Source organism: Alternaria infectoria, assembly GCF_024043175.1.
Source record: "Alternaria infectoria strain BMP 0036 chromosome Unknown scaffold_24, whole genome shotgun sequence".
NCBI classification, from domain to species: domain Eukaryota; kingdom Fungi; phylum Ascomycota; class Dothideomycetes; order Pleosporales; family Pleosporaceae; genus Alternaria; species Alternaria infectoria.
Window position 1 is genome coordinate 100973 of NW_026250713.1, and position 13751 is coordinate 114723.

Sequence of the window (13751 nt, forward strand, 5' to 3'; positions counted from 1 at the left end):
GACCAATGCAGGCTTGAAAAACTGCTCGGGAGGCTTGGTACACGCTGCCATCTCCGTCGATTCACGACAGCCTTCCCAGCGCTTGACGACGTTACATTCTATTCTCTGTTTTAATACTTTGTCCGTTTTGTTTCATAGCAGGTACACCTCCCCCAGCTGCCCGTCGCCGCCCCAGGAGCCCCGACACAGGCCTGCCTGCCCCCCAATGCCCCGTCCCTAAAGGCCACGCTCTGGTCGCCTGCCTCCCGTCCGCGACCGCGGCCACCATGCCCATCGCTCCACCACCCGCAGCCTTCGCACTCTCAGAGCCCCCTGCTAATGCGCCCGCCCTCCACAGATCTTCCTTTGCCCGTCTCGGTCGCCGCTTCCTGCCGCCGACGAGTCCTCGCCCACCCCCGTCGAGCTCCTGATAGCGCTACCTCGCAGGCCTCCGATGGCTCAGGTACTCACATCAGTCATCCAGACGACAGGACCCATTACAATGCCCTACTCGCCGTCCGATGCCTACAAAAACCCGCCCAACCACCCCAACCAACAACAACAGCGGGCCTCGCAGATGCCGCGCAACCAGCAAAATGGAAACTCGGGAGGCACTGGATACAGGGGGACCGCCGCACCCATAGCCCCGTATGCCTTCAACAGCACGCCCCAGCTGCGCCAGGACAACAGGTCTGCCTCGACTCCAGCCCCCCAAACCCTGCAGCAGCCTCCCAGCCACGCCAACCAGACACGACTCGGCCACCCCTCTCACCCCTCCTCATCCTCCGATTCCACAGTCTCCACCTCTGGCTCGTCCAACCGCTCGTCGGCTGGGCCACCCACAGCTGCCAGAGATGACCGCGACACCAAGAAACCTTACGACTCCGCTGCGCCCTCCATCACGCTATCCACCTCCATACCCGATCTCTCGCTTTCAATAGGCGATACGCCTGCCAAGCCCTCACCAGGACGATACAGGCGAGGCGCTGGACGGACAGACTCGTCCAACAGCATTCCGACCGGTGCCTCTACCCCGACGCAACGCTCTACATCAGGAGGAAACTCCCAGATGGGACCCACGCAGAATGACGGCCCACAGCCATTCAGGCCAGGGCACAACCGAGCGAACAGTGCAGATGATACGCAAGTTATTCGCTCAGGCGGTATAGACCCCGCTAAGCGATATAGAAGACGCAGTTTCAACGGACTGGAAGGAGACAACAACGTTACCTCCGCCATGGCATCATTGCAGGTTAGCTCAGGAGCTGGTTCAAGCACGACACCGAGCGCCTCCACCACCACGCCCTCGAATTCGAATCGTGCAGGAAGCCGCCCCGACTCGAGTCACAGTCATGAACGGCAAGGCAGTGCAGGCAGTGCTTCCTCTAACAACTCTTCAAGGTCTCAAGTGAGTAGAGTGACTTCACCAGACTTTCGCAAGCTGACAAGGAATCCAGTCTCGCCCTGTGGTGAACACGCAGCGCAGCTATGCCTCCGTAGCAGCAGGCGGTCCTTCCAAAGCACCTGAGCCTAACAGGCGGCAAGCTCCATCTCCTCTGTCGCACCCGGTCTCCCCATCAGAGCCTGCAAGCCCTGCGAAGGCACCTGTACTACCTAGCACAGCGATGCAACACCTCAACGCTGTGAACGACAAGGACAAGGGAATGAAGTCCCGGCTACGCAGGGCCTTTTCTTTTGGAAGCGCAGCTGAGCTTCGAAAGGCTTCTGCTGAGAATAACATCTCGGCAGAGCGTGCAAGATTGAGGAAAGACAAGTACCAGAACGACGAGGATGCCGAACAAGCGGCGATTATCGCAAAGCAAGAGGCGGCAGGTATTGGCGCTGGCATCTACTCAGGACAGGGTGGCATAGGCTCTACTGACAACCTCTCAATACAGTCAGCCGCGTCGTCTGCATCGGTCATGCTCCGCAAGATGGGTCATGGGATGAAGAAGGGCACAAAATCCATCAAGGGCCTCTTCAGGCCAAAGTCGGTCATTGGAGTCCCTGCCGCCGATGGCCCTATCACTAGACCCAGCGTGGGTCAGGTGTCTCTTGTCACCGTCGAGGCTGAGAGACAAAAGGTCAATGTCAACGCAAACCCTCACGAGCAGATCGGAGGCGGCACTGGCTATCCTAGATTGGAGCGCAATTCGATTGACGCCGGACGGTCCGCAGAGATTGTAAACCCCTCTGCGTTGGGCAACGAGGCTATGTCAAGGAAGAGCATCGTTGGGTCCGATCGCGATCGTGCCGAGGTTCTTTCCTCGATGAAGAAGGGCATCCTAAAACGTACGTGTGCTACGCATTCCTCATATGCAGTTACTGACGAAAAATCAGGCACCGGTACAAACTCAGATTCAGGTTCGCCTGTTCTGAAGCCCGTCGATGCCGTCCCAAATGTGGGCTCATCAAGATCTAGCTCCCCTGCTACGCCAAAAACAGAGGTTGGGCAAGCTCGCAACGATGACTACTTCGGCAAACCACCGCGTATTCCCAACGGCAGCACGAGGAGTCTTCCTACCACACCTCACGGAGGTCTTCGAAACATCAGTTTTAGCCCACGTATCCAATTCCACGATGCATGGTCACCACAGGACTACGATCGTAGAGGCGACATCGCAACGTGTAATAGGCTTACACCGATGCTTGCGCAACAGATCAAGGAGGAACTGAACTCCTTTAAGATGGTATGTACTGCAGCTAGAGTATCGTTACCGGAGCGAAGCTAACCACTCGAACAGGAGATGGAAGTTCACGAGCTCTCGAAACCACACACCCATTTCTTCTAATGATTATGCATCCATCATTTGGACATGGCGTCTTGGCGAATACCTCTCATCGTTGCACTTGCGGATTGGAGCCATCAGCATTTACCAGTTGTCAGCTCTGTTCCATGTTCTGGTTACTACGGACTGTTCTTCCATCTTAGCGAGCATTTGCAATCACGTAGAGGAAGAACGCGTGCTCGCGTGTGGGCTCAGCGGGCGAAGTAATTGTTGGCATCGGACTGCAAAAAAGACGGAGGGAGATCTTTCTAGTTGAAGCCAACCTTTTCCTTGCCCTCATCGTCTCTATTAGTGGTTCAGTCGTATGTTGACGTCCATTTCCTTTACTGTCAGACGTGTCTTTGTCTCTCATTACTTTCCTTGAGTCAGTATCAGTCATGGTTGAGGGGTATCTGCGTTGTCTACATCGGAGAGATACAATATGCGAAAAGGCGAGTCGGACGCACTTGGCTGGCGCAAGAGTCCTTGGTAGTGACTTGTGCTGATTAGCTTGTAATTGGAAAACAATCTTCGGCGCATCTTTGCTCCATGGTGTACGTTGACATCGAATGGGATTTCCCCTATGCACTTCGTCCGCGTGCTGGCGCAGGGCTTCGCGTCCGTGTGGAACATGTATTGATCTACACTGCACTCTACTAATGCGTGATCACGGTCAACCAACCGCGTGCTAAATTTGGTGCACACATCTCTCCGAACCTCGTATGCTCATGCCCTGCAGCGTTGCATTGACGGTCAGACCCCCGCGCATCCATGTCTATTCTGGTAGTTTTCGACAACAATTTCCGAAGCCCCCCAGAAGTTCGCACACAGACATTGTCCTCTTCTATCCGCCACCGACACCTTGATAGTCGTCAAGACCACTTCATGATCTTGTCGCCGTTCAGCAAACCACACCTTCCTGTTCAAGCACATCATTATAATCACGCCGCATTGGTTGCATACATTGGCGGTTCAGGCGCTAGTCTTCCAATTCATTGAAAGCATCGTTTGGGAAGCATGTCCGCCGACTAAGGGAACGCGTGATCCCTCCTCATAATGTGCGACATGTGATTCCTGGCAACGGTCTATAAGCGCTAAAAAGATCGGAATCGTAGCGTGCGGCGCCTGGGTGGCGCTGTTAATGGTAGGTATCTCTGGAGAACAACGCCCAGGTGCTGCACGTGTCTGTGGTCTGGAGTTCCGTGGTGGACGTGAAACCCAAATTCATACGAATTGACGCACATACTTGAGTAGCAAATAAGAATTGCGTCACACATGCCTTAGACATTATCTCGAGTAGGTCGGACGGTGGAGTGATTGATCACGTGGGGACGTAGCTCGCTTGGTTAGCGCGCCAAGAAAGCGCACCTTCTCCGCCCCCGAGCAAGTCGAAATTGACCTGAGTTCGACCGTCTCTCCTCAGCAACCACACAACAACCGACAAAATGGTACGTCTAATGCGCGGTCGAGATTCCGAAAACGAAGATTGTTGGCGCTGACCGTTAGACAGGCACCTGCAGCAACTGGAGGCAAGAAGCAGAAGAAGAAGTGGTCCAAGGGCAAGGGTACGTGATCCAGCACTGCACACCTTCAGCATAATTATACACCTCGCGAACACGTCGGAAACGCTCGAAAGCCTTATTGATACTCCCGCAACCCTGTTTCACCATCGCGCACTTCAACATGACTCCAGAGTCGATTTGCCACTAACACATAAGCAGTCAAGGACAAGGCCCAGCACGCTGTCGTTCTCGACAAGCAGACCAACGACAAGCTCCAGAAGGATGTCCAGTCCTACCGCCTCATCACCGTTGCCACTCTCGTCGATCGCTTGAAGATCAACGGTTCGCTCGCGCGTCAAGCTCTTAACGACCTTGAGGCCAACGGTCAGATCAAGAAGGTTGTCGGACACTCCAAGCTCAGCATCTACAGTATGTCACCACAAATGCATTTCGAAAGATCCACGTGTTACGAAACCTTGGAATATTTGGAGATTGTATGAGCGTTCACTAACACACTGCAGCACGAGCTGTCGGCGCCGCCGAGTAAGCCTTACGCAACCGACAATTAAACGAACGTAAATGCGAATCTCGGATACCTCTTTCGGCTTTTTAACGGCATTCCTCTTTCCATTACCAATCGGCGTCTTCATGAAATGAACGGGTCATACTACATTGGGATGCATGCTTCATAGCGGACATGAAATGAGAGGAACGGGCTCGGGTACAGCACCTAGGGTCCATTGGAGGTGTCGGTTATGTACTGAATGAAAAGACTTCCGAAACACCACCACCCAACTTGACCTTGCTATTAGTGAAAGCGCTCGTGTGCTAATGTTGAGTCCACACTACAGAGTGTTCATTCGTACCACTGTCCTTGTCTTGGTTTTGTCAATACTTGCAGCCCTCGTGTCCCCTCCCCTTGTTCTGGCTTTTGCAAGCATACTAGCGCTGATGTCTGGCGTCATGTCAATCGCGAATTCCACCGCTTTTACTCTCCAGCTTGAAATTGCCATAGCACTCTGCTCTTTTCCCTAGAGACGTACCGACGACAGGTCTCTGTCTTGCTTACACCTCGTGCTTGCTATGACTGCTCACAAGGATATGTCCGGTCAGAGCGCGAGCACGTATTGATCAACTTGCGGACATGTACCATCGGTCTGTGAAGATGGATTTAATCCATGCCGCGGTTCCTTGATTTAGGCCCGTATACTGTCTGAGGCGGCACGTTCTCCTACTACACACTTCCTATTTCGTCCCGATCTTAGATAATAGTAAGAGTACACGGAGGCGGAGGAATGGGCTCTTGATCTGGACTGGTTGGAAAACTAGAACTCTATCTCATCAAGTGTCAGGCATGCCAAGTTCGTTCCTTATACGCTTGTGGAAGTCAGAACCTCTGGTAGGTATAGTATAGCTATCCCTTCCTGCTTGCTCTGCGTTTTGGATCACATCATTTCGCTTGTAGTATGGAAGGCTCGATCTCTCAAGTTGCAAGAAGTCACGCGACGGTGTGACTCAAGGATATACTGGTATTTTGTTAGGATAGATTGGCCACATGGGCCCATCAGATGCCTCACAAATTGCGTCGGTTGAGAAGGACATACTTTATTGCAGCATAGCTATATTTACTTGCCGCGCAAGTGAAGGACAAGATTCGAGTGTGAGAATAGTTATTAGACAAGATTTACAGTAGGAAGGCTGGGGACGCGGGCATCAAGTTTGTGCGTATATACAATGGATATACGCCTGGAAGGCCAGGACAGTATGCCGAGGGAAGCTCGACCTATTGTTCATATTTCCGAACCGGCCTGCCCTTTTCGGCCTGCTCGCACAAGCCCCTCTTAGGCATTCTGTCCTGCCATCCAGGTTCCCTCTTGACATAGCCTACCCGCCTATACGGCTTACCCTTGTCTCCACGGAACAACATATGCCAGCCCTCCAGACCGGCAACCATCTGTTTTCTAGCGCTCTTGAGTTCCTGTGCACGCCTGTTCTTCAGTTCTCCCTTGCTCAATGGTTTCCTCTTCCGCGCCTTTTCCATTTCCACTTCTCTTTCTTCCTGTGTCAGACCGGCTTTCTCTTCGGGCTCAACGGGTATGAACATTTCCTCTACGCCGCGTAGATCGGGCACAGTGTCTTCGGCGAAACAACCCGTAAGGAAGGCGCGCGCTGCGTCTTTGCCCGCGAAAAAGTGGTATGAGCCGCCGGGTCCGTAGGTCGTAGGCGAAATGGAAACGTCGTAGATTGTACCGTTTAGAGCGAGGTAGATCGGTTTCGAGGGGTCGCTGCCGTCATATAGAGCCAATTCAGCATCGGTTAGGGTGAGTTCTCCTTGCTACGTGTCATGTTAGCTACGAGAGCTTGTTGGAATGTGAAAGAGAAACTTACCATGAGGCTCTTCCACTCTCGAGCTCTGGTCCACCATGCATTATATCCCCATGTCATACTTTCTCCACTTGTACTCAGATAGCTCAGCCCGCAACTCAATAGGAGGACGCCACTTAGTATGCGCAGTATGTCCAGCACGGAGAAGCCATTTGACGTCGCAGCGGCTTGCTCCTTGACGGCTTTCTTAAGCTCTGCTTTCTCTTGAGCGCCCGAGGAGGTCGGAGGAATAGAAGACGTGGTCGTGTCTGTGGGCTCCTCTTTCGCAGCACGGCGGTATCGCTGTGATGAGGACATTATGGCGGTGGTAGTGACGGTAATGCGTTCAGATGCACTGCTTTATTTGCGTGGTCAGTCTACATATAGCGAGAGTTGCTCGGAGACGTTCATACCTGTTCATCCAACAGTTACGCAGCTCAAAGTGTGGTACTCCCGCGTCAACGTCACTCAGATACCGAGGCACAACCCTAACTAGCCACCGAAGAAAGTATTCGGAGACGTGTCCGCAAGCCAGGAACCGTCGGATGCGCGATGCGGAGAATAGATTGCTTTCGCCTGCGCGTTCCGAGGCGCTGCTGTCGGGAAGTACCACAATCTCGGTTCCGATGATTGGCCACTTTCAGATTGATGTCATTGGCGATCTTGGCCAAGACGCTACTACTGGACTATCACTTTTGGACAACTTGCAATGGATGAGATCGGCATGAAAGACTTGGAATCGCATAACTCGTAGAGTCAATATGCAAATTTCTGTAATCTGGCTACTGTACGATATCGCAGGTGTCATGCGAATGTTTCACTTTTGTAGTAATACAACCCTCCCTTCGTGTGTGTATATACAACGTCCATCTTCCATCTTCTCTCCACTAGTTGTGTGATTTGCATGATGTAGGGATCGTGGCGTTTCCCGCTTCTTAGAGTACGAAATCGTTCAGTGGTCTTTCCTCATTTAATGAGCATCACCTCAATCACTCATTCAGCGCCGTCGTGAATATCGCGGATCTCGACTTGCGCTTCTCTGTCGCTCTTGGGGAAGACCTTTTTGAGTCCTGCTTGGAAGACGCCGACGTTGTAGTCGATGATGGCTTTCTTTTCCGCTGGATTATCCTGGCCCATGATACATACTAGAGCGAGATACCTGTGTCCATCGTTAGTACACTCACGATTCCATAACCATGCAGGTAGTCTGCTTACTTGTTAATCTCCCGCAAGTAGAGATCTCTGCTGTTCTTCTTCTCCATGGTGATTAGACTCTCGGCATCGTTGTTACCAGTCTCACTCTCATCCTCGCCCTCATCGGGTCGATCCCAGCCATAGATCTCACTAACATCGATGACTACATCAATGTAGTCGGAGCATATCTCATAGCTGCCAATATCGGTCGGGCTTGTATCTGTTGCGATGTAGATCTTGCTCATGATGTCGAAGAGGTAGGCTTTCTCGATGTTACAGGCACCACACAAGTTGTTGAGCAGCGCTTCGAGGGTGGGAAGCTGTGGGATGAGCTTCTGGATCACCTTGCTAAAGGCTTCAAAGATGGAATGGTCGTAGATGGAAGTCTGGTAGAAAGATATGGGCGCCTGCTCATAGCCGTGATCCGATAGTTCGTCTTGCACGCGCTGAATGATGTCGCGGAAAGTGTCACCGCGGAAGTCATCTGAAAGACCGTCGACCTTGTGCACGAAGACTTCCACGTTGATGTTGGGGTATGATTGCTGAAGGTTGAGGATGGTCATGTTCAGTCGCGCAATTGCATCGAGATACTCATCTTGGGCATCGATAACCCATATCAGAGCTCCAATCTCCTCGAAGATGTTGTCGGTATCGAAAGCTGGATCGAAGTAGTCCAGATGACCTGGCAGATCCCAGACTTGAAAGTCCATGAACGAGCTAGCGTTATTAGTCAGCCATGTATGCGTACACTTGGTGATTAACGTACTGCATGGACTCTTTCTTTATCCTGTACGTCGTTTCGAGGTACAGCGTCTCACTTGGCGGCAGCTTGTGAAAGACGACACTTGATATCGAAGACTTGCCGCTCCTGCAGATGGATGGTTAGCGCGCTCAACACGCTGACCTTGACGGATCTCACCTTCTCTGGCCCATGAGCAGCAATCGCGGCTTGCCATCTCCCGCCTTGCTATTGGGGACGCGACCAGTGTGATACTGCGGCGCAAAGTCAACAGGTGGCTGCTCTGCGTTTGATAGATCCTGCAGAAAACGGTCCATGGTCAATTGAGCACTTGGTCTGAGTAAAGATGAGCTAGCGGATGTCCGCCTCTCCTCAGCGCCATCGTCTCGAACAATGTCGCGAGAAGCATCGAAGGTTGCTGAAGGGCGGTGTGAAAGAAAGCGGCTCTCCATGGTGGTGCTTAGTGGTACAGTGTATATCGCTAAGAGCAGAAGTCGCAGAACTAAGAGAAAATTGGGTATCGTGGGTGAAGAAAGCGCCGCGCCGAGAAAAGACAGAAAACAGAGAGCCGGCCCTTCCTATCGCCCTTCAGCTGGCAGGCATCTGCGCAGTGAAGCGTGCTACTCTCGTGGGGAAGTGACAGGCACGCTGCGACAACGTGTGGTACGAGACCAGCAGGGAGAGGCCACGAGGACGGGCGGTACATGCAAAGGAGAGGTGGCAGAGAAGCGACGAGTCAATCAGGAGCCCCCGTGATGTTCTACAACAACAGTCGGTGATGCGCGCAAGGCAGTCGACACCGAGCGGAAGGCACCCAGGGAGCTCAGGCCATGGTGCAGACGTACATAGGGCTGAGGAAGTCGCGACGCAACCGCCGGGGCTTTGCCAGTAATCTAGCTAGATAGGGAAGACGACGATACACGTGGGGAAAGCAAAGGAGTAAAAGAAGGAATCTGGGCTTACCTCCATGGTTGTTCAGTGGTAGTGTAGCGTCTTTGCGTTGCGCACGGTGGTGATAGTCTTTAGGCCCGAGCCTGCCACTGCCCCAGAACCGCTGTCCTTGCTGATGAGCCGACGCCCAACCCGAATCACGCCTTCAGCCAAACGCTCGGGAGTACTACAACTCTTCCAGGAATGCTTGGATTGCCCTCTGACAGGATGCCCGCCCTGCAATTTCACTGCTCGCAACCACTCTCTGTTGGCAGCCAGCAGCCGAAGAAGCCGGGTCGGCAAGGATGGCTCTCCGCGCGCGCCCAGTCGTCGGGCACCAGAGCGTCACTGTAACACGTTTCGAGGCCGGGTCGGAGACAAGTCAGTGCTGCTGATAAATAGCTGCAGTGGCACGACGCTGAAGCATCTGGAACCGTCGTAGAAGACGGAGAGTGTCATTGTGAGGAGGCGGTTGGTCGCGTGCAGGCCACGTTCGCTTACGGTAACAAGGGAAGATCTTCAGGCACCACCATTCTGTCCTCGTCCCAGCTCTCCAACACCAGCCCAACTTCGATGAAGAGCGAACGTCTTGGTATTTTGTGGCTTGGGACAGTTACCCGATTAGTGTTGTGCCGAAGTCAACCTCCGTCAGCCCAACCTTACCTGAGTCAAGCTGACGATATCAACGCCGCATGGTGGACAAGGATTTGTTATCCGCGGCAGCAAGGTTACACAGCGTAGCAGAGACTATTTCCGAACGTCATTGATACAGCGCTGTGTGCCCCTTTACTGTCAGATGGACGTCGCACACGTGTAGGAGTCCAGTCAGTAGGACATGTCAACATGCGCGTTATCGTCACTCTGCTCGTCAACTTGATGACTTTGCGCAAAATGTACATTATATCCCTGCAAACACTGTATTCCAAAAAAGCAATATCAAAACGACCCGACGCTCCGGCGCACCCGGGGTATCCAAAATCAAAAGCCAAAGCCGCTATTCCCATCCATCCTTGTTCCCGTACACCAAAGGCCCTGTACGCCTACCCTAAACAGCTCATAGATTGCGTACTCTTCAGGTTTCCAATAAGAAAATAATTCCCGTTCGTTACTCGGGCGATCTGAAGTACAATACACTCAACCGCCTCAGTCTCGCGGTCCTGTCACCTCGGCACCCAGCGTACCCGCAGCTAATTGACCCAGTCCACCGAAGAAGACAAGAAACATAGCTAGTGCAGTCGACTCTCCCGCGTGAACTAGATCGCCCTCAGGCGCGGAGCCGTCTGACTCCATTCCCTGTATAGCGCGCTTGGTCTGCTCTGTTGGTTGGTATGTAGCATCAGGGTCACCAGCAAATGAGCCTGCGTCAGAATCCACATCTGAAGTGCGCGCTTTCCCTCGTGTGCTGCGTCTGAGAGACGCACTCGTGGATGCGGAAGTGGATGTACCATTTACGTCAGCCTTCTTTGCCGGGCGCCCAGGCTTCCTCGGCGTAAGAGGCTCTATTGGGGACGAGGGCTCGCTCGCATGCTCCATCACTCTTGCCAGGTCTTGCTTGAATGTGACGTGTTTCTCATGGGTGGGAACGAGAAAAGAAAGTATGCTGCTTTCTAGGATCGCATGCACATCTAGATCGCGCGTGAAAGTCCACGTCAGCAAGCTGATGGCAGCAAAGAGGACGTCGAGGCTGGTGACACTGATAGCCGGGTGCATGCTGATGTGCTTGAGAGCTTGGCCCGCGTTGCTGATACTTGCGAGAAGCCTGTTTGCATTCGCCGAATCGCTCTTGGCAATAGAATTCGCGAAGAGATCCCAAACGTGGGAGCGCTGGGCAGGTCTGTTGACGTACACCAGAGTAGTCCACACACGCCAGTATACGAGGATAGAGGCAATTGATAGCGCGTGGAAGACTTTGACGTATGATCTATGAGCCGCTGCTTTAGACGTATGCTGATGACCCAGTGCGTAGGGAACCAACTGTGGCGCAAATGCAAAGGCAAGTGGCATGGCCAGGTATCCGAGTCGCATCATGCTCTTGTCGCCGAACTCGGAGACTAGTTGTGGAAAGAGATTCAGAGTAATGAGCGACGCAACGATGCCAGTGTCGTATACGAAAGCATATGGTGTGAACAGCGCGTCGTGTAACGGGGTATCATCGTGGTGTATGGTCAAAGGCGTATACAAGATGGTGATGAAGAACAAGCTCAAAGAGTACCCTAAGCTTCCAATAGAGCTCAGTAGTACGAACGACGCAATGGTTGTGTTGGAAAGATTGCGCCTGCGGCCTAAAGATGACCAGTCAGTGAGGGACTTGGAGAATCTGCGTCGATCGCATTGCACATACCTTCAGCGCCCATGAATATGGAGCTCGCGATCAGTCCAACGAAATACTGGCTAGTATACAGAAACCCCTCCGGTTTCATTATTCCAACTTTGTCAAACTCGCGCACGAGATCGATGTCCGCGATCCAGTCGGCTAGATACCATCTCCCTTCCTCGCCAGTGCCATACCAGCCACTCCAGAGGCTACCTGGAATGTCATGTGTATTCTCTCCAGCCCATCGCACGTAGGAGATGGCGCGCCAGAGGAAGGCAAAGCTACCGACGGAGAGTAGTGAGAGAAGCGCAATGACGGAGAAGGTGACGGCATGGCGGCGGCGAGCCGAGTCTTGTGAGCGCGTGCGCGTTGATGGTGGCTGAGATTTGGCGGCGCGTCGAGTAGTGAGAAGTACACGAGCTGTGAGTACTGTAACGAGGAGCACTTGGCCCCCGAAGATGGCGATGGGGAGTGAGTTACTCCGCGTAGATGCGACTGTATCGACTGGCGCCATGATGTTGGCTGGGTGATGCGATCAGTGATAGAGTCAAACGCGCATTACGCGACAGCAACGGTGAGGTTAGGAGACAGAAGCAAGCCAGCCCAGCTGGAGGCATGCCTCGCTTGTTTTGATCTGGAACGCGCCTGCCTCCCCGCCCACGTCACTGACGTATGAACTTCCAGATGTCTGGAGCTCGCCCTTGCGCCACGCTAGACCCCATTGGCCTTGGCCGTCGATCTGGCGCATCTTCGTTTTGGCTTGCGCGACGCGATCCCAGGCCTCCGACTCAATACCCACTTTACCATGCCACACACTTATGGCGACGAAGACCTCGAGAACGTCGACGAGAAGTACCACGAGTCGTCCGATGAGGACTTCAACCCCGAAGCCGCGCCTCCCGAAGAGGCATCCAGTTCCGAAGACGAAGACCATGTCACGATAGAACCCACACAGCGCAAGGGCAAGCGGAAAGCACCTGCCGATGAAGACCTTGATTCTGGAGACGAAGTGACAATACAAGCTGCGCGGAAGAAGCGAGCGAAGAAGAAGGGGAAGAAAGGCGGCAACGATGATGCAGACGAGCTGATCATATCAGATGATGAAGGCGGGGAGGGTGGACTTGTCAAAACACGGGCGCAACGGAGGATTGAGGGAAAAGAACGGAGACCGCTTGCAAGGACCGAGGGCGCAACTGTAGATGTCGATGCGCTATGGGCCCAAATGACAGCAGCGCCTCTGAAGCCTTTGGATTCCACAGCATCACATGAATCAGCTGCACAACAAAATCACGTACCCGTAGCCAACATCCCAGTATCAGCGGAAGAGGAAGAACAGCTCACGATCAAGAAAGTCTTCACCTTCGCTGGGCAGGACACGACCGAGGAGAAGCAAGTTCCACGCTCGCAGCTCGACAAATACCTCAAAGATGGGTGGACGACACTCGATGCGTCCGCAGCGACAATACCCACAACAGAGTCCCCCAAAGATCCCTCCGAGTCTAGTGGACCCAAGATCCGTCGCCCCCTGCGCCGTCCATCCCGATTCGACCCCAACCCTACAGGCTACGTCCGCGCCCTCGCACCCGAACACCAACTTTCCTGGCCCCGTACCGCCGCTGCCGATCTACAACGCGAGCAGGAAATTCCGCCAGAAACAGACATATCGGTCGCGAAGAAGGTCGAGAAGGCGCAGAAGCTCAATGTCGTGGACAAATCGCGCATGGACTGGACAGGCTTCGTGGACAAAGAGGGCATCGCAGAGGAATTGGATACACATGGAAAGACCAAGGAAGCCTATCTGGGTCGTATGGAGTTTTTGGCTGGTGTGGAAGCGCGGAGAGAAGAAGAGAGGAGGAATCTGAAGATCAAGGCTGCAGCAGCTGCTCCTACGATGGGGTGAGCCGTGTGCTAAAGATGTACTGGAGAGTCGTGGATGTTTTTAAAGATACCCAATTATTGCT

General features: G+C 53.4%; 6 protein-coding genes across 6 annotated transcripts; 3 read left to right on the top strand and 3 right to left on the bottom strand.

The window, feature by feature from the left end:
* Positions 1 to 433: 433 nt before the first annotated feature.
* J4E92_009453 (uncharacterized protein) lies at positions 434 to 2771 on the top strand (the record flags this gene model as incomplete). The annotated part of the gene is made up of 4 exons (XM_051500799.1): positions 434 to 1231; positions 1437 to 2271; positions 2320 to 2669; positions 2724 to 2771. 4 exons carry the CDS (start codon positions 434 to 436, stop codon positions 2769 to 2771), a joined length of 2031 nt encoding a protein of 676 aa, XP_051348950.1.
* A 1421-nt stretch (positions 2772 to 4192) lies between these two features.
* On the top strand, positions 4193 to 4796 carry RPS25 (40S ribosomal protein S25; the record flags this gene model as incomplete). The annotated part of the gene is made up of 4 exons (XM_051500800.1): positions 4193 to 4195; positions 4258 to 4312; positions 4469 to 4678; positions 4771 to 4796. 4 exons carry the CDS (start codon positions 4193 to 4195, stop codon positions 4794 to 4796), a joined length of 294 nt encoding a protein of 97 aa, XP_051348951.1.
* A 1236-nt stretch (positions 4797 to 6032) lies between these two features.
* Positions 6033 to 6931, bottom strand: J4E92_009455 (uncharacterized protein; the record flags this gene model as incomplete). The annotated part of the gene is made up of 2 exons (XM_051500801.1): positions 6033 to 6584; positions 6638 to 6931. 2 exons carry the CDS (start codon positions 6929 to 6931, stop codon positions 6033 to 6035), a joined length of 846 nt encoding a protein of 281 aa, XP_051348952.1.
* A 675-nt stretch (positions 6932 to 7606) lies between these two features.
* On the bottom strand, positions 7607 to 8998 carry J4E92_009456 (uncharacterized protein; the record flags this gene model as incomplete). Its single annotated transcript, XM_051500802.1, has 4 exons — positions 7607 to 7772; positions 7829 to 8524; positions 8574 to 8675; positions 8727 to 8998. The coding sequence occupies 4 exons, from the start codon at positions 8996 to 8998 to the stop codon at positions 7607 to 7609; spliced, it is 1236 nt and encodes a 411-aa protein (XP_051348953.1).
* Positions 8999 to 10619: 1621 nt separating this feature from the next.
* On the bottom strand, positions 10620 to 12304 carry J4E92_009457 (uncharacterized protein; the record flags this gene model as incomplete). The annotated part of the gene is made up of 2 exons (XM_051500803.1): positions 10620 to 11758; positions 11818 to 12304. The coding sequence occupies 2 exons, from the start codon at positions 12302 to 12304 to the stop codon at positions 10620 to 10622; spliced, it is 1626 nt and encodes a 541-aa protein (XP_051348954.1).
* A 291-nt stretch (positions 12305 to 12595) lies between these two features.
* On the top strand, positions 12596 to 13690 carry J4E92_009458 (uncharacterized protein; the record flags this gene model as incomplete). Its single annotated transcript, XM_051500804.1, has 1 exon — positions 12596 to 13690. One exon carries the CDS (start codon positions 12596 to 12598, stop codon positions 13688 to 13690), a length of 1095 nt encoding a protein of 364 aa, XP_051348955.1.
* Positions 13691 to 13751: the final 61 nt, after the last annotated feature.